Source organism: Octopus sinensis, linkage group LG27 (assembly GCF_006345805.1).
Source record: "Octopus sinensis linkage group LG27, ASM634580v1, whole genome shotgun sequence".
Taxonomy (NCBI): Eukaryota; Metazoa; Mollusca; class Cephalopoda; order Octopoda; family Octopodidae; genus Octopus; species Octopus sinensis.
This window is the reverse complement of record NC_043023.1, coordinates 13827215-13854714: the sequence shown is the minus strand read 5'-3', so window position 1 is coordinate 13854714 and position 27500 is coordinate 13827215. Positions and strand designations below refer to the sequence as shown.

The 27500-nt window shown below is 41.3% G+C and overlaps 1 protein-coding gene across 1 annotated transcript in view; it reads right to left on the bottom strand.

Moving 5' to 3' along the window:
• LOC115225457 (RNA demethylase ALKBH5-like) overlaps positions 1-27333 on the bottom strand; it is a 29651-nt gene extending 2318 nt beyond the window's left edge. Inside the window, exon 1 of the mRNA XM_029796413.2 lies at positions 26445-27333. Coding sequence (XP_029652273.1) covers positions 26445-27226 — 782 coding nt within the window. The 5' untranslated portion in view covers positions 27227-27333. The remainder of the gene's footprint in view (positions 1-26444) is intronic.
• Positions 27334-27500: the final 167 nt, after the last annotated feature.

Sequence of the window (27500 nt, the reverse complement as noted above, 5' to 3'; positions counted from 1 at the left end):
CCCCGCTGGCTAAGCAAGCAGGCCAACAGAACACAGAAGAAAAGTGGTGAAAGAGTACAACAGGGTTCACCACCATCCCCTTAAGGAGCCTCATGGGGCTTTTTAGGTGTTTTCGCTCAATAAACACTCACAACCCGCCCGTCTGGGAATCGAAACCGCGATCCTACGACCGCGAGTCCGCTGCCCTAATATATATATATATATATATATATATATATATATTATATATATATATATATATATATTAAATTGATAAGTATAAATTAATAATTTAACAATTCTTTAAAATTTTAACTTTAAATTTAAATATTTTAAATTTTGAATTTTATATTTTATATATTTTTTGTATATTATATTAATTAACTTTATTTCTATGTTTTGGTTTATGTTTCTCACTGTTTGATTTACCTAATAGTGGTTTTACCTCTAATTTAATTTATATATGTGTATATATATATTTATATATTACACTGGATATTTATTGACAGGATATAAAAACAGAAGGGGAGATATACAGGGGGGGGGACAAAGGTAGGTATACAATTACTCTTTTACTTGTTTCAGTCATTTGACTGCGGCCATGCTGGAGCACCGCCTTTTAGTCGAGCAAATCGACCCCAGGACTTATTCTTTGGAAGCCTAGTACTTATTCTATCGGTCTCTTTTGCCGCTAAGTTACAGGGACGTAAACACACCAGAATCAGTTGTCAAGCGATGTTGGGGGAGAAACACAGACACACACACATATACACATACATATATATATATACATATATACGACAGGCTTCTTTCAGTTTCCGTCTACCAAATCCACTCACAAGGCTTTGGTTGACCCAACGCTATAGTAGAAGACACTTGTCCAAGGTGCCATGCAGTGGGGCTGAACCCGGAACCATGTGGTTGGTAAGCAAGGTACTTACCACACAGCCACTCCTATGCCTCGATATCATTATGTAAAAAGAAAAAAACGTAAAATATTCTACTCTGGCTCCCTATTGGTTACAACCATGAGGGTCCCAGCTGATCCGATCAACAGAACAGCTTGCTCATGAAATTAACTTGCAGGTGGCTGAGTACTCCACAGACACGTGTACCCTTAACATAGTTCTCAGGGAGATTCAGCGTGACACAGATTGTGACAAGGCTGACCCTTTGAAATACAAGTACAACTCATTTTTGCCAGCTGAGTGGACTGGAGCAACGTGAAATAAAGTGTCTTGCTCAAGGACACAATGTGTTGCCAGGAATTGAACTCATGACCTTACAATCGTGAACTGAATACCCTAACCACTAAGCCACGAGCCTTCACAGAATTGTTAGACGGATATATAACACACACACACACACACTATCTGTTTGTCTCTTACACACACAATCTCTCTCTATCTCTTACACACACTCTAATGTGCACACTATCTTTCTGTCTCTCTCACACATACTCTCAGTTCTCTCTCTCTCTCTCATCACACACACACACACACACACAAACACACATACAGAAACACTAAAGTGCAGACACACGCAATAACTACTTCACACACATACACACACATGCTTCACCTTCACTCAAGAACATACATATACACACGCAAGTTCCACTGTCACTCGACAGCACATACACACACACGTTCAAACACATACACACACACACACACGCTCAAACACACAAAGAAATATTGAGGTACAAACACACACACATACACACACACACACACACACACACACAAAGAAATACTGAGATACAAACACACACACATATACACACACACACACGCAAAGAAATACTGAGATACAAACACACACACATATACACACACACACACACACAAAGAAATATTGAGGTACAAACACACACACATACACACACACACACACACACACAAAGAAATATTGAGATACAAACACACACACACACACACACACACAAAGAAATATTATGAGGTACAAACACACACACACACACACACCCACAAAGAAATATTGAGGTACAAACACACACACATACACACACACAAAGAAATATTGAGGTACAAACACACACACAAAGAAATATTGAGGTACAAACACATACACACCACACACACACACACACAAAGAATATTGAGGTACAAACACACACCACACACACACACAAGAAATATTGAGGTACAAACACACACACACACACCACACACACAAGAATATTGAGGTACAAACACACACACACACAACACACACACACCACAAAGAAATATTGAGGTACAAACACATACACACACACACACACACACAAAGAAATATTGAGATACAAACACACACACACACACACCACACACACACACAAAGAAATATTGAGGTACAAACACACACACACCAACACACACACACAAAGAAATATTGAGGTACAAACACACCACAACACACACACACAAAGAATATTGAGGTACAAACACACACACACACAACCACACACACACACAAAGAAATATGAGATACAAACACACACACACACACACACACCACCACAAAGAAATATTGAGGTACAAACACACCACACACACACACACACACAAAGAAATATTGAGGTACAAACACACACACACACACACACACAAAGAAATATTGAGGTACAAACACACACACACACACACACACACACACACAAAGAAATATTGAGATACAAACACACACACACACACACACACACACAAAGAAATATTGAGGTACAAACACATACACACACACACACACACACACAAAGAAATATTGAGGTACAAACACACACACATACACACACACACACACAAAGAAACACACACATATACATACACACATAGAAAGAAATACTGAGATACAAACACACACACACACACACATACACACGCCCATTATGTAAGAGCTTCTGAACGTCTGAACGTGACTCCGTACGACCTTCAATGTTGTCATAGAAAACGAGAAGGTCACAGAACCAGGACGGAACACAGAACACAGGGCGACATGGGAAATAACTCTCGCTGGACTAGTGATCGATTCAGCCTCCAGGTGGATCCATTGCCATGCTAGAAATAGCAGCAAAATCACGCCAGCCTCTCGCAAATGATTCCGTCTTACTGTTTTCTGTTAATGGCAATGATTTCGATCATAGGTATGATGGATGAGGGATCTTTTCGGTTTGACCGGCAGTTTTTTAAAATAATTTCCACGTAACTAAACACTTTTAAACTTCGTATACTGGTAGAATGTGTTTATAAAACATCTTTTTCTCTTGGCTTTATTGAGAAAATTCTATGGTTTGTAAGATATTTGTTGTATTTTTTGTCTTCAATTTCTGCAATTTCAACCAATCACTGACGTCTATTGAGGTAAAAAAACATTTTGTGCCGTATGAATATGTCCCTCGTTTAAGAAACAGATTGGGTTTATTTATATTTCTGAAGAAAAAAAGATACCCTTCCCCTCACCCCTAACCCTAAAACAGATTGAAATGCAATAGTTCTAAACTAGGGTCATAATTATGGGTGACAATTTCATATGACACCGCTAGAAAAAACTGCCGTTCAAACCGAAAAGATCCTAGTTCTGCCTTAATTTACTTCTATAGCACAATTTAACAAGCTAAACTACAGTTTTACCTTAATTTACTTTCATAACACTATCACAATTTAACAAGCTAATCCAGTTATACCTTACTTAACAAACTAAACTACAGGTCTACCTCAATGTAGGCTTTACCATAATTAAACAAGCTATACTACAGTTCTACCTTCAACAAAACAACAGGTTTAAGTAGCAGACATGGCTATGCAGTGGGATGTTTGTTTCTCGACAAAATGTTTCCAAGGTTGGTCCCGCTGTGTGGCACCTTCAACAAGTGTCTGCCACTTGAGTTTCAGGCCAACCGAAGCATTGGGCTGTGTGAGGAGAGTTGGTAGACGGAAACCGAAAGAAGCTGATTACACACATACAAGCATGTGTGTGTGTATGTGTGTGTTGTGTTACTGTGTCGTTGCGTGATACTTGGAAGCGGATATTAAGCATCGCTGGATGTTTTCGAGTGTGTTCGGATGTCAATCTGCTATGGCTCATCAGAGGAAGGCATTGTTGTGTTCCGTAACAAGAGAGCCACTGTGTGTGTGTGTGTGCATATTAGACAGAGACAGACAGACAGATAGGTAGATAGATAGCTAGACAGACAGACAGACGGATAGATAGATAGATAGCTATACAGACAGACAGATAGATAGATAGATAGCTAGACAGACGGATAGATAGATAATAATAATAATAATAATAATAATTGTGTACAGTGCTCAGGTGCACTACAACTCATCTAAAGTGTATATATAATCAGGTGTAGTTTCGGCGGATTTCGGAAAGCATGAGGGCCTTAAAGGATGCAGTGTCATGGCAGTCAACAACTGACGCAGGCAGTTTATTCCATGCTTCAGCAACTCTGAGCGTGAAAAAATGTTTCCGAAAGTCATGGGAGCTGTGTTGTTTTCTGACTTTGTAGGCATGTCCACGTGTGTTAGACACATGGAGATCAAAAAGGTGTTCAGTGTTGTTGTTGGTGAGGTGGTTGATAACTTTGTGGGTGTTTACCAGTCCGTCGCCAGACGCCGGAGCTTCAGTGAATCCATGCCCAGGGAAACAAGGCGCTCAGAATATGGTAGGTGTCTGATGGAGGGTATGCGTTTGGTTGCACGTCTCTGGACAGATTCCAGGAGGTCAATGTTCTGAGCAAGATAGGGGTTCCAAACTGATGATGCGAATTCCAAGTGTGGTCGTACCATAGCTGTATACAGTTTTAAATAGATGGCTGGAGAGCGGCTAACAAAAGTCTTGCTGAGTGATGCCAAGACACCCTCGGCCTTCTTGACAATTTTAGAGATATGCTTTGTCCAACGCAAATCACTGCTGACAGTGATGCCTAGGTCACGCTCGCAAGAGGATTTCTTGATATCAGTGTTGTGGAGGGAGTATGTGGACGCAGGGTTTTTTCTCCCAAAATGCATGGTGGTGCACTTGTCCACAGCCAGTTTCAGTTGCCAGTCTGTGATCCATTGCTGCATTGTGTCAAGGTTTGATTGCAGGAAAGAGTTGTAGACATCAGGATCAGTCCTCTTGATTTCAAGGTACAGCTTGATGTCGTCTGCATATTTCAATACTGTGGCATTCTTTAAATTGGCATCTATGTCATTAATGTATGCCACAAACAGGAGGGGACCAAGGACAGATCCCTGTGGTACACCCGATGACATCTCATATGGTGTAGAGTGCTGTCCTAGAACTGTGACTACCTCCTTTCGGCTGAGGATGAAGGATTTCAACCAGTTAAAAAGGTCATCCCCCACACCCATTGCAGAGAGTTTCACCATAAGCCTTTTGTGTGGCACAGAGTTGAAAGCCTTAGCAAAGTCAAGGTAGACAACATCACACCCATGAGCCACTGTCAGTAATCTGAGTAATGTCCTCAAGGAACTCGACAAGCTGGTCACTGCAGCTGGAGTTAGGGACAAATCCATATTGTGAGGGTCGGATGAGACTGTGAGAGCTCCAGAAGTTCCAGAGTGTTTCTCTGACACACGATTCCATCAGTTTTGCAATACAGCTAGTGAGACTGACTGGGCGATAGTTGACAGGTGATGTGCGGTCGCCCTTTTTGAACAGAGGAATGACACTGGCAGTTTTCCACTGCTCCGAGTAGCACCATTGTTGAGACAGTACTGGAAGAAAATAGAAAGCTGGTGTAAAAGGAAGTGCCTGCCACGTTTGAGAAGCAGGTATGTAACTCCATCGAGACCAGGGGAGGCATAGTTGTGCTTATTTTGAAGGTGACGTCGCAGCATTGCAGGTGTAAATTCCATAGTTGTTATGGAGTTTGCTGTTAGTGATGGTACATTTTGACTTTCGACAGTGAATATGTTTGCATAGCACTCGGCAATGAGTTCTGCGCATTCCTTGGGGTCGTCAGTGATCTGGTTCGTGTGAGGGTTGCGAAGAGGGCCCACTGGAGAGTGAGGTCTCTGCTTTGAATGCACATATTTCCAGAAAACCTTGCTGTCAGGATTGGCTGCTATGCACTGTTCAAATTCAAGCACTGCTTTTTTTGTCACTTGCTTGAGATGGTTGGAGGATTTATTCCGCTTCTTCCTGTTGGTGTCTGATTTATGCAACCTGTATTCCTGTTCAGCAGTCCGACGTTCCCTCCTGGCAAGTCGGACCGCTGAAGTTTCCCAAATTGCCCTTTTGGGGCGGTTCTTCTTTTTTTGTTTACGTGGCACTGATGCTGCACATGCTGCCCATATTGAGTCCAGGATACTCTGGAGTATAGTATTCACATCTCCAGAGTTGTAGAATTCACGCCAGTTTGGGTGCTGTAGTTCAGTGTGGTACAGGTTCCAATCTGCTCTCTCTCCCAATCGAAGGAAGCAGATTGGAGATGGTTCAGGTGTTTGTTGCCCGCAAGAGCCAGATTGGCGATGATCATAGCATGATCAGAGTCACCTAGAGGTTCCTCCGTATTGCAATTGATAACCGCTTCAGGAGTTGTGGTGAAGAGCAGGTCCAAGGTGTTGTCGCCTCTTGTTGGAGAGGTGACTACTTGTGACCAGTTTGAGTCCAGCACAAGCTCAACAAAATCGTTTGCACTCTGTGGCCAACGGAAGGTTTCCGAATCGATCTCAGGATGATTGAAATCGCCTGCAATAAACACATAAGTGGCTGTTTTCCTGGCTGCAGCTCGGAGGATATTGCAAAGCTGTGTGTCCTGATGGTAATTTGGTGGACGATAAACAACGCCAAGCAGGAGTGTTGACATGGTCATACGTACATCACAGAAAAAAACTTCTTCTTGTGATTCGTTCAAATCGGCACAAGGAATTACCAAAAAATTTGAACGAACGTAGACCATCACACCACCACCACAGCGGTTAGTGCGGTCCTTACGGAAGAGGTTGTACCCCGTGATGTTGAAAACCCCATCACATGCGCCCATGTTTCCGTGACAGTGATGAAGTCAGGGTCAACACTTCTGACGTAGGCGTTGAACAAATAGATAGATAGCTATACAGACAGAAAGACAGATAGATAGATAGATAGACAGACAGATAGATGGATAGACAGATAGACAGATATAGATAGATAGATAGATAGATAGATAGATAGATAGATAGATAGATAGATAGATAGATAGAAAGATAGATAGAGATAGATAGATAGATAGATACATACATACATACATACATACATACATAAACAGACAGATAAATAGATAGAGACAGACAGATAGACAGGCAAACAGACAGATAGAGAGAGAGAGAGAGAGAGAGAGAGAAAGATAGATAAATTGATAGATAGATATAGATAGATATATAGACAGATATAGATAGATAGATGCATAGATAGATATAGATAGATAGATAGATAGATAGATAGATAGATATAGATAGATAGATAGACAGATATAGATAGATAGATGCATAGATAGATAGATAGATAGATAGATAGATAGATAGATAGATAGATATAGATAGATAGATAGACAGATATAGATAGATAGATGCATAGATAGATAGATAGATAGATAGATAGATAGATAGATAGATAGATATAGATAGATAGATAGACAGATATAGATAGATAGATGCATAGATAGATAGATAGATAGATAGATATAGATAGATAGATAGACAGATATAGATAGATAGATGCATAGATAGATAGATAGATAGATAGATATAGATAGATAGATAGACAGATATAGATAGATAGATGCATAGATAGATAGATAGATAGAGAGAGAGATACAGAAAATTAGGGCGATAATGGGGTAGTGATTTGTGTGAAAACTAGGTCAATTCATGTAAAAACAACAAAATAATGGGATCATTAGGTTAAGTTATATTTGTGAAATACATTTGCTTTGAATTTGTTTCAGAAAGAGGTCAATGTTTGTGATGGTCAGTTGGGGTGGGGGCACTAGGAATGTGGCGTGGGTGTCAAAGGAGCCACAGCCCGAAAACATGTACAGCGCCAACGTTTGATCACGACAGACACCTCATCTGCGCAGGTAGTTCAGCAGGAACCTCACCTGTTGTCTGTAACAGAAGACTTGTCCACGATTTCACTGACAATTTAACAAGCTAAACTACAGGTCTACCTTGTTTTACTTCTACAACACTGTCATAACCTTACAGTAGTTCCTTATCACAATTTAACAAGCTAAACTACAGTTCTACCTCAAGGTAGTTTTTATCACAATTAAACAAGCCAAACAACAGTCTTACCTTACTGAGGTTGTTTATCACAATTAAACAAGCCAAAGTACAGTTCTGCCTTAATTTACTTCTATAATAGAATTTAACAAGCTAAACTACAGTTCTACCTCAAGGTAGTTTTTTTTATCACAATTAAACAAGCCAAACTACAGGTCTGCCTTAATTTACTTCTATAATAGAATTTAACAAGCTAAACTACAGTTCTACCTCAAGGTAGTTTTTATCACAATTATACAAGCCAAACTACAGTTCTGCCTTAATTTACTTCTATATCACAATTTAACAAGCTAAACTACAGTTCTACCTCAAGGTAGTTTTTATCACAATTATACAAGCCAAACTACAGTTCTGCCTTAATTTACTTCTATATCACAATTTAACAAGCTAAACTACAGTTCTACCTCAAGGTAGTTTTTATCACAATTAAACAAGCCAAACTACAGTTCTGCCTTAATTTACTTCTATATCACAATTTAACAAGCTAAACTACAGTCTTACCTTACTGAGGTAGTTTATCACAATTAAGCCAAACAACAGTTCTAGGATCTACAAAAGGAAAAGAACCCAGTTCTACCTTAATTTACTTCTAGAACAGAATTTAACAAGCTAAACTACGGTTTTACTTCACAGTAGTTCACAATTAAACAAGCTAAACTATATTCCTTCTCTTCTATAAACGCTATCATAATTTAACAAGTTAATCTACATCTCTACCGAATTTTACTTCCGTAACACTTCCCAATTTTAGCAAGCTAAACTACAGCTCTGCTTTAATTCAGCTCTATATTACAATCACAATTTAACCAGCTAATCTACAGTTCTACCATACTACAGTAGCTTTTGTTTTTCTTTTTTAACAGTATCACAATTTAACAAGCTGAAATAAAAAATACCACCTAAATCTACTTCCGTAACACTTCTCAATTTAACAAGCTAATATACGGCTCTGCCTTGCTCGATCTAGTTTTCATAACCTTAAAATTCAAGATTCTCAACTATACATATGACCTACTTTAAGCGCACTGACCTCATTTCAATTTAACAAGCTAAACTTCAGTTCTACCTTACTTTAAAACTCGCAGAATTTAACAAGTTGAACTACAGCACTGCACCAACTGACACCTTGGCCAAGTGTCTTCTCGATCTAGCCTTGGACAGACCAAAGCCTTGTGAGTGGATTTGGTCGACGGAAACTGAAAGGAAGCCCGTCGTGTGAGTGCCTTTGTGTCTGTGCCCTGCCACTGCTTGATAACCGGTGTTGGTTTGTTTGTTTTCGTAACGTAGCAACTGGGGAATGTATAGTATAGTAGTTAGTATTAGACAGACCTATGATCAAAGACGTTCCACCAATGACCATCCCATCTTTTATTCAGGCCTAGTGTATCTAGGACTACATTATCTAATGTATAGTAGTTAGTATTAGTGGCTATAGTTGTTGTTTAGCCCTAGGTCAGTCCTGATCCAGATAGACCTATGATCAAAGACGTTCCAGCTGTGACCATCCCATCTTTCATTCAGGCCTAGTGTATCTAGGACTACATTATCTAATGTATAGTATAGTAGTTAGTATTAGTGGCTATAACTGTTGTTATTGTTTAGCCCCAGGTCAGTCCTGATCCAGATAGACCTATGATCAAATACGTTCCAGCTGTGACCATCCCATCTTTTATTCAGGCATAGTGTATCTAGGACTACATTATCTAATGTATAGTATAGAAATTAGTATACTTAGAAGAAAATATGTACAGCGGCCGATTCATAAGAGACACTTATAATTTAACAAGCTAAACTACACCTCTGCCTCTAAGCTTTAAAACCTGGCAAAATTTACCAAGCTAAACTACAGCACTGCTGTGTAATTATACTGATGTTATATAACACAGAAGAATGTGTAAAAGTACAAACAGCTTAAAAGATTTATGGACGTCCTCGGCTTCTGTTTTGAATGTATGTCACTTTAGGCACGACATAAAAAGCCTTAGAGAAAGGCTTAAATGTCACTACTTCACCATATTAACAGATACAGTTAAACTACAGCTCTGGGATCTTTTCAGTCTGACCGGCAGATTTTAAAATAATTTCTTTGTAAGTAAACACTTTTAAACTTCGTATACTGGTAGAATGTGTTTATAAAATATCTTTTTCTCTTGCTTTATTGAGAAAATTCTATGGTTTGTAAGACATTTGTTGTCTTTTTTTTCTTTAATTTCTACAATTTCAACCAATCAATGACGTCTATTGAGGTAAAAAACATTCTGTGCCATATGAATATATCCCTCGTTTAAGAAACAGGGATCTTTTCGGTTTGACCGGCAGTTTCTAAAAATAATTTCCACGTAACTAAACACTTTTAAACTTCGTATACTGGTAGAATGTGTTTATAAAACATCTTTTTCTCTTGGCTTTATTGAGAAAATTCTAAAGTTTGTAAGATATTTGTTGTTTTTTTTTCTTCAATTTCTACAATTTCAACCAATCAATGACGTCTATTGAGGTGAAAACATTCTGTGCCGTATAAATATGTCCCTCGTTTAAGAAACAGATTGGGTTTATTTACATTTGTGAAGAAAAAAAGATACCCTTCCCCCACACCTATTTCTTTACTGCCCACAAGGGGCTACACACAGTGGGGACAAACAAGGACAGACAAAGGTATTAAGTCAATTATATCGACCCCAGTGCGTAACTGGTACTTATTTAGTCGACCCCGAAAGGATGAAAGGCAAAGTCGACCTCAGTGGAATTTGAACTCAGAACGTAACGGTAGACGAAATACCTATTTCTTTACTACCCACAAGGGGCTACACACAGAGGGGAAAAACAAGGACAGACAAAGGAATTTAGTCGATCATATCGACCCCAGTGTGTAACTGGTACTTATTTAATCAACCCCGAAAGAATGAAAGGCAAAGTCGACCTTGGCAGAATTTGAACTCAGAACGTAATGGCAGACGAAATACTTATTTCTTTATACCCACAAGGGGCTAAACACAGAGGAGACAAACAAGGAGAGACAAAGTGATTAAGTCGATTACATCGACCCCAGTGCATAACTGGTACTTAATTTATCGACCCCGAAAGGACGAAAGGCAAAGTCGACCTCGGCAGAATTTGAACTCAGAACGTAGCGGCAGACGAAATACCGATTTCTTTACTACCCACAAGGGGCTAAACATAGAGGGGACAAACAAGGACAGACAAAGGTATTAAATCGATTACATCGACCCCATTGCATAACTGGTACTTATTTAATTGACCTTGAAAGGATGAAAGGCAAATTCGACCTCGACGGAATTTGAACTCAGAACGTAACGACAGACGAAATACTGCTAAGCATTTCGCCCGGCGTGCTAACCTTTCTGCCAGCTCGCTCGCTTTTTTGTGTGTTTGTGTTTGTTAGCATGTGTGTCACTTGGTTTCCTTTCTAAAAATAGCTTGAGGTTACACTACAACCACAGTGGACAATGGCTAGTTGTAGTTCTGGGGAACTAGGTCATACTAACATCCTCCTTAGATCGGTTTTATAATGGCTGGCTACCACTCCTATCTCAACTTAATTGTGTAAAGAATGAAAATTAAAATAAACAAGATCACTCAGAGAGTGCAAACCTCTGCCAAGGCAACATCAATGTCCTCTCAATGATTAGCCAGGGATGGTTTTTAAAATGAGAATATCCGAAATACATTTGACTGCTCTCACAAATGAGAATACTAAAAATTAAGTAAAAAAAAAAAAAACAGTAAAAATCATCCAGAATCCTTGTCCGGTACTGGATCGATCCCAAAATCTAATCATCTCATGCCAGTCATGAGGCCAAACATCCCTGAAAGTTTCATCCAAATCCATTCAGTGGTTCTTGAGATATCTTGTCCATGGACAATCAAGCAAATACAACTAAAAACAATACCTCCAACTTCACTTTGGCGGAGGCAATAATAACAATAATAACAATAATAATAATAATAATAATAATAATAATAATAATAATAATAATAATAATATACAAAGACCTGGAAATAGAGGTAACTAGAATGTGGAATCTGAAAACAGAAACAATTCCTATCATAGTAGGCGCATTAGGCATGATAAAAAAATATTCAGACAAATACATAACAAAAACACCAGGACTTACAAACACATATAACATACAGAAAATTGCACTACTAGGCACTGCACACATCCTACGCAGAACACTTTCCATACAATAACCATCAGAGCATCACAACAAATCACAGCACATACCCAAGGCACACAGAGCTGCGCTCGGTAGTGAAGTGAAAGCACGCTATAAAAATAAAACTACTGAATAATAATAATAATAATAATAATAATAAATAATAATAATAAGAGCTCTCAGAGAGAGCAAACTTCCACCAAGGCAACACCAACGTCCTCTCAATGATTAGCCAGAGATGATTTTTAAAATGTGAATATCTGACATAAACTTGAATGCTCTCACAAACAAGTATAATAAAAATGAACCCAACCACTCTCAAAAATTAAGTAAAAAAAACAGGTAAAATAATCCAGAATCTTTGGCCGGCACTGGATTGATCCCAAAATCTAATAAATTTGTGCCAGTCATGGGGCCAAACATCTCTGAAAGTTTCATCCAAATCCATCCAGCGGTTCTTGAAATATCTTGTCCATGGACAAACAAACAAACAAGCTAAAAACAACTAAAAATAACACTTCCACCTTCGCTAAAGTGGAGGAAATAATAATAATAATAAGTGCACTCAAAGAGTGCAAACCCCTGCCAAAGCAACACCAACGTCCTCTCAATGATTAGTCAGAGATGATTTTTAAAATGAGAATATCTGAAATAAACTCAACTGCTCTCACAAATGAGAATACTAAAAATGAACCTGACCACTCTCAAAAATTAAGCTTTAAAAAAAAAAAAGGGAAAATTATCCAGAATCCTTGTCCGGTACCGGATTGATTCCAAAATCTAATCAGTTCATGCCAGTCATGGGGCCAAACATCCCTGAAAGTTTCATCCAAATCCATCCAGGGGTTCTTGAGATATCTTGTCCATGGTCAAACAAAGACAACTGAAAACAATACCTTAGCAAAGGTGGAGGTAATAATAATAACAATTACACTCAGAGAGTGAAAACCCCTGCCAAGGCAACACCAACATCCTCTCGATAATTAACCAGAGATGATTATTAAAATGAGAATATCTGAAAGAAACTTGATAGCTCTCAGAAATGAGAATCCTAAAAATGAACCTGACCACTCTCAAAATTTAAGTAAAAAAATGGCAAAAATAATCCAGAATCCTTGTCCGGTACCAGATTGATCCCAAAATCTAATCAGTTCATGCTAGTTACAAGACCAAACATCCCTGACAATTTTCATCCTAATCCATCCAGTGGTTCTTGAGATATCTTGTCCATGGTCAAACAAACATAACTAAAAAATAATATCTCCACCTTCACTAAGGCAGAGGTAACTCTATATTAATGGCATCTGTTGGTTACGACGACGAAGGTTCCAGCAGTTGATCTGATCAACGGAACAGCTTGCTCGTGAAATTAATGTTCAAGTAAGTGGCTGAGCACTCCACAGACACGTGTACCCTTTATGTAGTTCTCGGGGAGATTCAGCGTGACACAGAGAGTGACAAGGCTGGCCCTTTGAAATAAAGGTACAACAGAAACAGGAAGAAAGAGTGAGAGAAAGTTGTAGTGAAAGAGTACAGCAGGGTTCGCCACCACCCCCTGCTGGAGCCTCGTAGAACTTTAGGTGTTTTCGCCCAATAAACACACACGACGTCCGGTCTGGGAATCGAAACCGCGATCCTCCGACCGCGAGTCCGCTGCCTTTGCGCCCCCACACAATCCTTTACCCAAATCGTTTTATATGGCACCAGCACCAATGCATTTTACATGGTATCTTGGTTTCAGGATATCAATTCTTTTTGCCGAGAGCAGGTCTTCTCATGTACAGGAAAGTGCCACATGATTGTCAGTCGTCAGCCGTATCCTACATAAGACCCAACATTCTGGGAGTGGCCTTCAAATACTTCAGCCCATGTCCTTCCACCACCACCCCCTGCCGGAGCCCCGTGGAGCTTTAGGTGTTTTCGCTCAATAAACACACACGACGCCCGGTCTGGGAATCGAAACCGCGATCCTCCGACCGCGAGTCCGCTGCCTTTGTGCCCCCACACAATCCTTTACCCAAATCGTTTTATATGGCACCAGCACCAATGCATTTTACATGGTATCTTGGTTTCAGATCTTCTCATGTACAGGAAAGAGTCACATGGTCGTCAGCCATATCCTACATAAGACCCAACATTCTGGGAGTGGCCTTCAAATACTTCAGCCCATGTCCTTCCTGGAACCCTTCAACAACTTCTCTCCACTTTCAGTGATCGGCACTTCTTTATGCAAGTGGCTGAACACTCCACAGACACATGTACCCTTAACGTAGTTCTTAGGGAGATTCAGCGTGACACAGAGTGTGACAAATTTGGGCCCCTTTGAAATAAAGGTACAACAGAAACAAGAAGAAAAATTGAGAGAAAATTGTAGTGAAAGTGTACAGGAGGGTTCGCCACCATCCCTTGCCGGAGCCTCGTAGAACTTTAGGTGTTTTCGCCCAATAAACATTCACAACCCAGGTCTGGGAATCGAAACCGCGATCCTACAACCACAAGTCTGCTGCCCTAACCACTGGGTCATTGCAGAGCACTCTATCAGTTATGATGATGAGGGTCCCAGCTTACTCTTTTACTCTTTGTTTCAGTCAGTTGACTGCGGCCATGCTGGAGCACAGCCTTTAGTTGAGCAACTCGACCCCGGGACTTATTCTTCGTAAGCCCAATACTTATTCTATCGGCCTCTTTTGCCGAACCACTAAATGACGGGGACATAAACACACCAACATCGGTTGTCAAACAATGCTAGGGGGACAAACACAGACACACAAACATACACGCACATATATATATATATATGATGATGATGATGATATATATATATATATACACATATATACGACGGGCTTCTTTCAGTCTCCGTCTACCAAATCCATTCACAAGGCTTTGGTCGGCCTGAGGCTATAGTAGAAGACACTAGCCCAAGGTGCCACGCAGTGGGACTGAACCCGGAACCATGCGGTTGGTAAACAAGCTACTTACCACACAGCCACTCCTTCATGAAATTAACATGCAAGTGGCTGAGTACACCACAGACATGTGTACCCTTAACGTAGTTCTCAGGGAGGTTCAGTGTGACACAGACTAAGACAAGGCTGGCCCTTTGAGATACAGGTACTTTTCATTTTTGCCAGCTGAGTGGACTGGGGCTACGTGAAATAAAGTGTCTTGCTCAAGGAGACAACACTTCACCTGGAATTGAACTTACGACTTTATGATCGTGAGCCGAGTGGTTAGGGCATATATCATGGCACTCCATCGGTTACCATGACGAGGGTCCCAGCTGATCCGATCAATGGAACAGCCAGCTCATGAAATTAACAAGCAAGTGGTTGAGTACTCCACAGACAAGCATACCTAAACGTGGTTCTAAGGGCCTACTCTGGCTCCCTATTGGCTACAACCATGAGGGTTCCAGCTGATCTGATCAACAGAACAGCTTGCTCATGAAATTAACTTGCAAGTGGCTGAGTACTCCTTAGACAAGCATACCATAACGTGGTTCTAAGGGTCTACTCTGGCTCCCTATTGGTTACAACCATGAGGGTCCCAGCTGATCCGATCAATGGAACAGCTTGCTCATGAAATTAACTTGCAAGTGGCTGAGTACTCCACAGACACGTGTACCCTTAATGTAGTTCTCGGGGTTATTCAGCGTGATACAGAGTGTGACAAGGCTGGCCCTTTTTTGAAATACAGGTCCTACTCGTTTTTGCCAGCTGAGTGGACTGGAGCAACGTGAAATAAAGTGTCTTGCTCAAGGACACAACGTGTCACCAGGAATTGAACCCACGACCTTACGATCGTGAGCCGAATGCCCAAACCACATACATTAGCAAGAATCCAAATCAATAGATTTATTCAACTTCTTTAGTTGCAAGAATTACAATTTTTATTTATTTAGATGTATTAGTGTGGAGGTGCATGGCTTAGTGGTTAGGGTGTCAACACCATGATCGTAAGATTGTGGTTTCAATTCCTGGACCGGGCGACGTGTTGTGTTCTTGAGCAAAACACTTCATTTCTAGTTGCTCCAGTCCACTCAGCTGGCAAAAATGAGTAACGCTGCGATGGACTTACGTCACGTCCAACTGGGAAACACATACACCATAGAAACCAGGAAACCGGGCCCATGAGCCTGGCTAGGCTTTAAAAGGGCACATTTATTATTTTTATATCCGCTCGAAACATTAAATCCTCCTTCTTTTTTTCCTTTCCTGAGCATCCAATAATACTATACTTGTTCCATGTCCTCGCGTTGTTGTGTTTTCTCTTTGTGTTTTCGGCACGTAAAAGCACCATCCGTTCGTGTCCGTTGCCAGCCTCGCCTGGCCCCCATGCCGGTGGCACGTAAAAACACCGTCCGTTCGTGTCCGTTGCCAGCCTCGCCTGGCCCCCGTGCCGGTGGCACATAAAAAGCACCATCCGATCGTGGCCGTTTGCCAGACTCGCCTGGCACCTGTGCCGGTGGCACGTAAAAAGCACCCACTACACTCACGGAGTGGTTGGCGTTAGGAAGGGCATCCAGCCGTAGAAACACTGCCAGATCAGACTGGGCCTGATGCAGCCTTCCGGCTTCACAGACCCCAGTTGAACCGTCCAACCCATGCTAGCATGGAAAGCGGATGCTAAATGATGATGATGATGATGATATATATGTGAGTGTGTGTGTGTGTGGAGGCATGTGGCTTAGTGGTTAGGGTGTCAGCACCATGATCGTAAGATTGTGGTTTCAATTCCTGGACTGGGCGGTGCATTGTGTTTTTGAGCAAAACACTTAATTTCAGAGATGTACTCGCATAGCAAGTGATTTGATCTGAGATCGTGTGCTGGAATGATAACAATTGCAGCGTGGAAGGTGTTTATAAGCCATTTAAGAAACACACAAAATCCAATAGATTCACTTCAACATTTAAATTTAATTTGTCAAAATATTTTCGTCACTAAAATCCGCAAACTGGTCACTGAGATGCAGCACGGATTTTTGTCAGTGAACAGGTCACGGATTTTAGCGACGAAAATATTTTGACAAATTAAACTTAAATGTTGAAGTGAATCGAACGGCTTTTGTGTGTTTCTTAAATGGCTTACAAACACCTTCCAATATATATATAGCACAGATTTTTGTCAGTGAACAGGTCGCGGTCTTAAAGCGAGGAAAATATTTTGACAAATCAAACTTAATTGTTGAAGTGAATCTATCGGATTTTGTGTGTTTCTTGAATGGCTTACAAACACCTTCCACGCTGCAATTGACTTCATTTCACTCAGCTGGCAAAAATAGGTAACGCTGCGATGGACTGGGGTCCCATCCAGCTGGGGAACACATACCATAGAAACCGAGAAACCGGGCACATGTGACTGGTTAGGCTTTATAAAAGGCACTTATATTTTTTTTTTTAGACTTATTAGGCGCAGGAGTGGCTGTGTGGTAAGTAGCTTGCTAACCAACCACATGGTTCCGGGTTCAATCCCACTGCGTGGCATCTTGGACAAGTGTCTTCTGCTATAGCCTCAGGCCGACCAATGCCTTGTGAGTGGATTTGGTAGACGGAAACTGAAAGAAGCCTGTCGTATATATGTATATATATATATATATGTGTGTGTGTGTGTGTTTGTGTCTGTGTTCGTCCCCCTAGCATTGCTTGACAACTGATGCTAGTGTGTTTACGTCCCCGTCACTTAGCGGTTCGGCAAAAGAGACTGATAGAATAAGTACTAGGCTTACAAAGAATAAGTCCCGGGGTCGATTTGCTCGACTAAAGGCGGTGCTCCAGCATGGCCACAGTCAAATGACTGAAACAAGTAAAAGAGTTATTAGTCTAATTTGTTGATAGTTTAGGTCATTATATGTTACAGAGATGTACTTGCATAGCAAGTGACTTGATCTGAAATCGTGTGCTGAAGCAAAAACAATTGCAGTGTGGAAAATGTTTGTAAGGCATTCACCTCAACATTTAAATTTCATGTGTGTCAAAACATTTTCGTCACCTCGAAATCACGACCTGTTCACTAATAAAAGGTCGTACTATATAACTTTTGTGAAGTTTTGTCAGTGAACAGGTCACGGTTTCAAAGTGACAAAAATATTTCGACATAAATTTGATTTAAATGTTCAAGTGAATCTAATGGCTCTTTTGTATGTCCTTAAATGGCTTACAAACATCTTATACTCTTTACTCTTTTACTTGTTTCAGTCATTGGACTGCAGCCATGCTGGAGCACCGCCTTCAATCAAGCAAATCGACCCCAGGACTTATTCTTTTGTAAGCCCAATACTTATTTTATCGGTCTCTTTTGCCGAACCGCTAAGTAACGGGGACATAAACACACCAGCATCGGTTGTCAAGCAATGCTAGGGGGAAAAAACACAGACACACAAACACACATATATATATACATATATATATACATATATATACATATATACGACGGGCTTCTTTCAGTTTCTGTCTACCAAATCCACTCACAAGGCTTTGGTCGGCCCGAGGCTATAGTAGAAGACACTTACCCAAGGTGCCACGCAGTGGGACTGAACCCGGAACCATGTGGTTGGTAAACAAGCTACTTACCACACAGCCACTCCTACGCTGCAATTGTTATTGTATGTACTTTTAGTTGAATAAATTTTTATATTTACTGAAGGCCCATAACCTGTGGCATTTGCCAGGGATGTAGCCAGCCCACTTATGCAAACCTTTCCTTCTTTGGACAAAAAAACTCTGCTTGCGAAGACCTATTGTGGCAAGTGAAATCGAAATTGAATTCGAAATCGAACCTCATCCGACGACTGGCACCCATGCCAACCTCCCTTCATTGGACACAAAACTCTGCTTGCGAAGACCTGTTGGGGCAAGTGAAATCGATATCGGAATTGAACCAAATCCTATGACTGTCACCTGGCGATGTCAGTCATAGGATATAACGGCTGTGCAGGTGGCAAGTAAAGAAACACCGTTTCGACCCTGTGCTTGAGGAGACCTATTGAGTCTCTTTTTCTCTTTTCTCTTTTACTTGTTTCAGTCATTTGACTGCGGCCATGCTGGAGCACCGCCTTTAAGTCAAGTACACCAACATCAAAAATCAATGGAAATTGTAGTTGTGATCCCTGTGCCAGTGGCACATAAAAAGCACCATTCGAACGTGGCCGATGCCAGCGCCGCCTTGACTGGCTTCTGTGCCGGTGGCACGTAAAAGGCGCCAACCGATCGTGGCCATTGCCAGCCTCCATTGGCACGTAAAAAAGCACCCACTACACTCACGGAGTGGTAGGCATTAGAAAGGACATCCAGCTGTAGAAACTCTGTCAGATCAGATTGGGGCTTGGTGCAGCCTCCTGGCTTCCCAGACCCTGGTCGAACCATCCAACCCATGCTAGCAAGGAGAACAGATGTTAAACGAAGATGATGATGATGATGAATGAAGGCATAACTCACTATATTTGTCTTATGAAGAAAGGCTGAAGTTGCTCGACCTTTATTCTCTAGAAAAACGACGATGCCGTGGTGATCGCATTCTTGCTCACAATATCATAAGCGGAAAGTGTAACCTCTCGAAAGAGCTGTTCTTCACTCCTGCTCCAGAGCATCGGCTGCGGGGTCACTCTGAAAAGCTCTATCTGCGACAATTTCTTCTCAATCGAAGGAGAGGGGCTTTCTCCGTCCGGGTTGCGGATCCGTGGAATAAGCTGCCGGATGAGATGGTGAAGATGCCGACGGCCGCTCGGTTCAAAGTCTCTCTTGACCAGAAATGGCCTGAACTCTTCGTATGAACACCACCCTGTACATAACTCCATGTCCCCCTACATGGCCTTGCTTTTGCTTTTTGAGCCAAAAAATTAACTTAACTTAACTTAACTGTATCACAGAAGACCAGCTTCATTTTGATGTATGATACATGTTCCTGTGTTGGTAATTATACCAGTCCTAAACAAAACAGCATTACTTTTGACTCACCCTCGTTTAACAAGTCAAGCATAAGTGGAATCAGACGTAGTGTGAAAGAGAGAAGACGGTACTGGTTTGAACATGTGATGTGTATGAATGAGGGCAGCTGAATTAACCCATTGCCTGCCATGAGCCCCGTTTGGGGACCTGTTAAAAACAGTCTCACTGCTGGTTGTTAGGTGTATATAAAGTGAATTGCTTATGTACAATGCATCTGCAGAGGTGTGTTTAACCCTTTCGATACCAACCTGGCTGAAACCACCTCTGGCTCTGTAGTACAAATGTCTTGTTTTCACCAGTCTTGAATTAAAATCTCTCAACAAACCTTAGTCACAATTTATGTTCCTAACACTAGCTTAATGATAACCAAGTTATTTTACTAAATTCTTTGTTATATTTAAAATTAATTGAAAGAAACACAGAACATCTCAACAGAAATATGGTAACAAAAGGGTTAAAATATATAATAGAGAAACAATTCTTAACCCTTTTGATACGAACCTGGCTGAAACCACCTCTGGCTCTGTAGTACAAATGTCTTGTTTTCATAAGTTTTGAATTAAAATCTTCCACCAAACCTTAGTCACAATTTATGTTCCTAACACTAGCTTAATGATAACTAAGTTATTTTACTAAATTCTTTGTTATATTTAAAGTAATTGAAAGAAACACAGAGTATCTCAAAATAAATACGGTAACAAAAGGGTTAAAATATATAATAGAGAAACAATTCTTAACCCTTTTGATACAAACCTGGCTGAAACCACCTCTGGCTCTGTAGTACAAATGTCTTGTTTTCAAAAGATCTGAATTAAAATCTTCCACCAAACCTTAGTCACAATTTATGTTCCTAACACCAGCTTAATGATAATTAAGTTATTTTTACTAAATTCTTTGTTATATTTAAAATAAAACCAGCTCTGGCTCAGTAGTACAAATGTCTTGTTTTCGTAAGTTTTGAATTAAAATCTTCCACCAAACCGGTGGAATTTGAACTCAGAATGCAGTGAAGGGCAAAATACTGATAAGCATTTCATCTACTACGCTAATGATAATAATGACAAGAGCACTCTGAGAGTGCAAACCTCCGCTAAAGCAACACCATCCTCTAAACGATTAGCAAGAGATGATTTTTAAAATGAGAATATCTGAAATAAACTCGACTGCTCTCAGAAATGAGAATACTAAAAATGAACCTGACTGCTCTCAAAATTTAAGTAAAAAAATGGCAAAAATAATCCAGAATCCTTGTCCGGTACCAGATTGATCCCAAAATCTAATCAGTTCATGCTAGTTACAAGATCAAACATCCCTGAAAGTTTCATCCAAATCCATCCAGTGGTTCTTGAGATATCTTGTCCACGGACAAACAAAGACAACAGAAAATACCTTTCGAGATCAATAAATTAAGTACCTGTTGAGTACTGTGGGACGATGTAATCGCCTATCCTCCTCCCCCATATTCAGGGCTTGTGCATTTAGTAGAAAAGATGATGATGATTATTATTATTATTATTATTATTATTATGTGGTAAGTAGTAGGAGCACTCCGTCGGTTGCGACGATGAGGTTCCCAGCTGATACGATCAACGGAACAGCTTGCTCGTGATATTAACATGCAAGTGGCTGAACACTCCACAGACACGTGTACCCTTAACGTAGTTCTCGAGGAGATTAAGCGTGACACACAGAATGTGACAAGGCTGGCCCTTTGAAATACAGGTACAACAGAAACAGGAAGAAAGAGAGAAAGTTGTGGTGAAAGAGTACAGCAGGGATCACCACCATCCCCTGCCGGAGCCTCATGGAGCTTTTAGGTGTTTTCGCTCAATAAACACTCACAATGCCTGGTCTGGGAATCGAAACCGCGATCCTCCGACCGCGAGTCCGCTGCTCTAACCACTGGGCCATTGCGCTTCCACTTATGTGGTAAGTAGCTTGTTTACCAACCACGTGGCTCCGAGTTCAGTCCCACTGCGTGGCACCTTGGGTAAGTGTCTTCTACTATAGCCTCGGGCCGACCAAAGCCTTGTGAGTGGATTTGATAGACGGAAACTGAAAGAAGCCCATCGTATATATGTATATATATATGTATGTCTGTGTTTGTCCCCCTATCATTGCTTGACAACCGATGCTGGTGTGTTTATGTCCCCGTCACTTAGCGGTTCGGCAAAAGAGACCGATAGAATAAGTACTGAGCTTACAAAAGAATAAGTCCCGGGGTCGAGTTGCTCGACTCAAAGGCGGTGCTCCAGCATGGCCGCAGTCAAATGAATGAAACGAGTAAAAGAGTAAGGTGGTGAGCTGGCAGAATCGTTAAGACATCGGGCAAAATGCTTAGCGGCATTTCGCCTGTCTTTACATTCTGAGTTCAAATTCCACCGAGGTCGACTTTACATTTCAACCTCTCAGGGGTTCGATGTAATAAGTACCAGTTATGCACTAGGGTTCGATGTGAATCGACATCCCGCCTCCCCGAAATAGCTTACCTTGTGCCGAAATATGAAACCATTGCCATTACTATTATTATTATTATTATCATCATTATTATTATTATTATTTCCGCCGAGGTCGACTTTGCCTTTCATCATTTCGAGGTCGATAAATAAAGCACCAGTTACATACTGGGGTCGATTTAATCGACTGGCCTCCTCCCCCAAAATTTCAGGCCTTGTGCCTAGAGTAGAAAAGATTATTATTATTATTATTATTATCATCAAAATTAGGGAGACTTGAAGAATCGGTGGTTCATTTCGGTTTCAACGGCAGTTTTTCTAGCGGTGTCATATGAAATCGTCACCCATAATTATGACCCTAGTATCGATCTATTGCATTTCAATCTGTTTTAGGGTTAGGGTTTGTCAGGGGTGAGGGTAAGGGTATCTTTTTTTACTTCACAAATGTAAATAAACCCAATCAGTTTCTTAAACGAGGGACATATTCATACGGCACAGAATGTTTTTTATCTCAATAGACGTCACTGATTGGTTGAAATTGCAGAAATTGAAGAAAAAACAACAAATATGTTACAAACTATAGAATGTTCTCAACATAAGCCAAGAGAAAAAGATGTTTTATAAACACATTCTACCAGTATACGAAGTTTAAAAGTGTTTAGTTACGTGGAAATTATGTTAAAAACTGCCGTTCAAACTGAAAAGATCCCTGTTTCTTAAACGAGGGACATATCCATACGGCACAGAATGTTTTTTACCTTAATAGACGTCATTGAATGGTTGAAATTGCAGAAGAAAAACAACAAATATCTCACAAACTATAGAATTTTCTCAATAAAGCCAAGAGAAGAAGATGTTTTATAAACACATTCTACCAGTATACGAAGTTTAAAAGTGTTTAGTTACGTGGAAATTATTTTTAAAAACTGCCGTTCAAACCGAAAAGATCCGAATCTGTTGTGTATCGGACGTAAATAAAATGTCCTGTGACATTTCAGTTTTAAATAATCTTATTTTACGTTCAGAGGTCAACCAAACTTTTTTGTGTCATCCTTCCGGTGTCGGTAAACTAAAGTACCAGCCGTGTTCTATGATAAATTATTCAAGCCACTGATAGTTCCCACCCTAAAACCTGCTAAAAACATTTGCCTAGTCGGGTATCTTACCTCACAAATTATCAGCGGAGGTAAAGAATATGTACGCCACCCGTTTATCGTCGTAACACTAACCTTAAAAGTCGAAAGCGGGTGGTGTGCGTATTCGTTACTTTCTTCCTAAATTATCATTATTGTTATTGATGTTATTAAGTTCAAATGCCGCCGAGGTCAACATTGCCATTCACACTTTTCGGTGTCGATAAATTAAGTACCAGTTACGTACTGGGGTCGATGTGATCGACTTAATCCGTTTGTCTGTCCTTGTTTGTCCCCTCTGTGTTTAGCCCCTTGTGGGTAATAAAGAAATAGGTATTTCGTCTGCCGCTACGTTCTGAGCTCAAATTCCGCTGAGGTCGACTTTGCCTTTCATCCTTTCGGGGTCGATAAATTAAGTACCAGTTACGCACTGGGGTCGATGTAATCGACTTAATCCGTTTGTCTGTCCTTGTTCGTCCCCTCTGTGTTTAGCCCCTTGTGGGTAATAAAGAAACCGGCAAAATAATTAACAAACTAGTAAGGTGGTCGATGTAACTAACTCACACCTTACCCCGAAAATTACTGGCCCTGTGCCAAAATTTGGCCCCCTTCCTCATCTATGCCCCTGTGGCTAACAAAGAACATTATCATAATTACGTACTGAGTTCAAATTCCGTCGAGGTCGAGTTTTGCCTTTCATCCTTTCGGGATCGATAAATTAAGTACCAGTGAAACACTGGGGTTGATATAATCGACTACTCCCCTACACACGAATTTGAGGCCTTGTGCCTCCAGTAGAGGCACAATAATAATATTATTATTACTATTGCTACTACTATTATTATTATCAAGGCGGCAAGGTGGCAGAATCGTTAGTGCGCGGGACGAAATGCTTAGGGGTATTTCGCCTGTCGCTACGTTCTGAGTTCAAATACAGTCGAGGTCGACTTTACCTTTCGTCCTTTCGGGGTCGATAAATTAAGTACAAGTGAAACACTGGGGTCGATGTAATCGTGTAGTCCCCTCCACACAAATTGGAGGCCTTATTCATAATAATAATAGTTCCAACTTTTTGCCACAAAGGTAGCAATTCCGGGGGAAGAGATAAGTCGACTACATCGACCCCAGTGCGTAACTGGTACTTATTTAATCGACCCCGAAAGGATGAAAGGCAAAGTCGACCTCGGCGGAATTTGAACTCAGAAAGTAACGACAGACGAAATACCTATTTCTTTGCTACCCTCAAGGGGCTAAACACAGAGAGGACAAACAAAGACAGGCAAAGATATTAAGTCTATTACATCGACCCCAGTGCGTAACTGGTACTTATGTAATCGACCCCGAAAGGATGAAAGGCAAAGTCGACCTCGGCGGAATTTGAACTCAGAACGAAATGCCGCTACACATGTTCTGAGTTCAAATTCCGCCGAGGTCGACTTTGTCTTTCATCCTTTCGGGGTCGATAAATTAAGTACCAGTTACGCACTGGGGTCGATGTAATCCACTCAATCCGTTTGTGCCCTCTATGTTTAGCCCCTTGTAGGTAGTAAAGAAATAGGTATTTCGTCTGTCGTTACGTTCTGAGTTCAAATTCCGCCGAGGTCAACTTTGTCTCTCATTCTTTCGAGGCCAATAAAATAAGTTCCGACTGAACAACTAGGATATGATATAAACAACATCCTCTTAAAAATTTCTGGCCTTGTGCCTATAGTAATTATTAGTAGTTAAACAGTAGTAGTAGTGGTTGTGGTACTGTGATTACTAATAGTGGTGGTGACGATGGTGGCGGTGGTGGTGGTCGTCTTTCTATTAGTAGCAGTAAAAGTGGTGGTGGTGGTGGTTGTCGTGGTCGTGTTTGTCTCACTGGTTGGTTAACAATAAGGTTAAATGACGATAGAGGGAGAAAAAAGAGGTGTGAAGTGAGAGAGAGAGAGAGAGAGAGATAGAAAGAAAGAGATAGAGAGAGACGGTGAGAGAAAGAGAGAGAAAGAAATAGAGAGAGATAGAGAGAGACGGTGAGAGAGAGAAAGAAAGAAACAGAGAGAGAGAGATAGAGAGACGTTGAGAGAAAGAGAAAGAAAGAAATAGAGAGAGAGAGAAAGAGAGAGAGAGAGAGAGACGGTGAGAGAAAGAGAGAGAAAGAAATAGAGAGAGAGAGAGAGAGACGGTGAGAGAAAGAGAGAGAAAGAAATAGAGAGAGAGAGAGGACGGTGAGAGAAAGAGAGAGAGAGGGACGGTGAGAGAAAGAGAGAGAAAGAAATAGAGATAGAGAGAGTGAGACGGTGAGAGAAAGAGAGAGAAAGAAATAGAGAGAGATAGAGAGAGACGGTGAGAGAAAGAGAGAGAAAGAAATAGAGAGAGACGGTGAGAGAAAGAGAGAGAAAGAAATACAGAAGAGAGACAGTGAGAGAAAGATAGAGAGAGAGAGAGAGAGAGAGAGACGGTGAGAGAAAAACTGTGAGAAGGACCCACTGACCTTAAAATGGTAACACAGCCTCGGTCGACTGGTAGACTTAGCACCGGTTCGGACACCCTGATCGGTTTGAAGGAGAACTTGCAGCCGAAGCAGAGGGTACTGTCGCTGAAGAAGGAGACGGACACGATGGGCCTGTCGAAGATGTGCGGCGGGTCGACATGGGACACGATGCAACCGCCCGGGAGGTAATCGTTGATGACGGCACTGTTGATGAAGCCGTCGGGTACGACACCCGCTTCACGCAACGGTTTGATGACCAGTTCGTGTATCCAGTCGGGTATGTCGTCGACCTCGCCCTTCGGGTAGAGCCTCTCCATGCCGGGCCCTCTCCTGTGCAGCTGCGACCCGTACGTGTAGCCCTCGCCGAAGAAATACTTGATGCGCAGGGGAGCTCGGTCGATGGTGTGGTCTCTGTAGTATCCTTTCTTTCCCAGGCTGACCACCTCGTCGATCTTGCTCTCGATGCCCTCGCACTGGCAGGCGTTGAACAGCCGCCTCTGCTTGATCCCCGAGTGGATGTGCCGCAGCTCCGCTTCCCGCATCCCTTCCAGTGACCTTCTCTCCCTCGGCGGACAATCCATCCCGATGACGTCGTTGTCGTCCCCGTTATTGTTGCTGTTGCTGGCTTTCAGGTAACGCTGGCGGGCCCCGTGTCGACCGGCGCCCTTGCCGTCGTACGGGTCGCGCCGGTAGCGCCGTTTGCGCTCCTGTCTCGACGAACTGCGGCCCCAATGGGGAGGGCCTTGAAGTTTCTCTCTCAAATCCAGGTAACCGGCAGCCATCTTGGCTTGTGTGGCTCTCCTGGCGTGTCCCACAATGCACTGCGGTAAACATTGAGACACGTGCTACCCACAATGCAGCGCGTGCACTCACGCCTTTACTCACTTTCATCATCATCTCTCTCTCTCTCTCTTTCTCTATCTATCTATCTATCTATCTATCTCTCTGTCTATCTATCTATCTATCTATCTATCTGTCTATCTATATCTATCTGTCTATCTATCTATCTATCTCTATCTATATATCTATCTATCTATCTATCGCTATCTATCTATC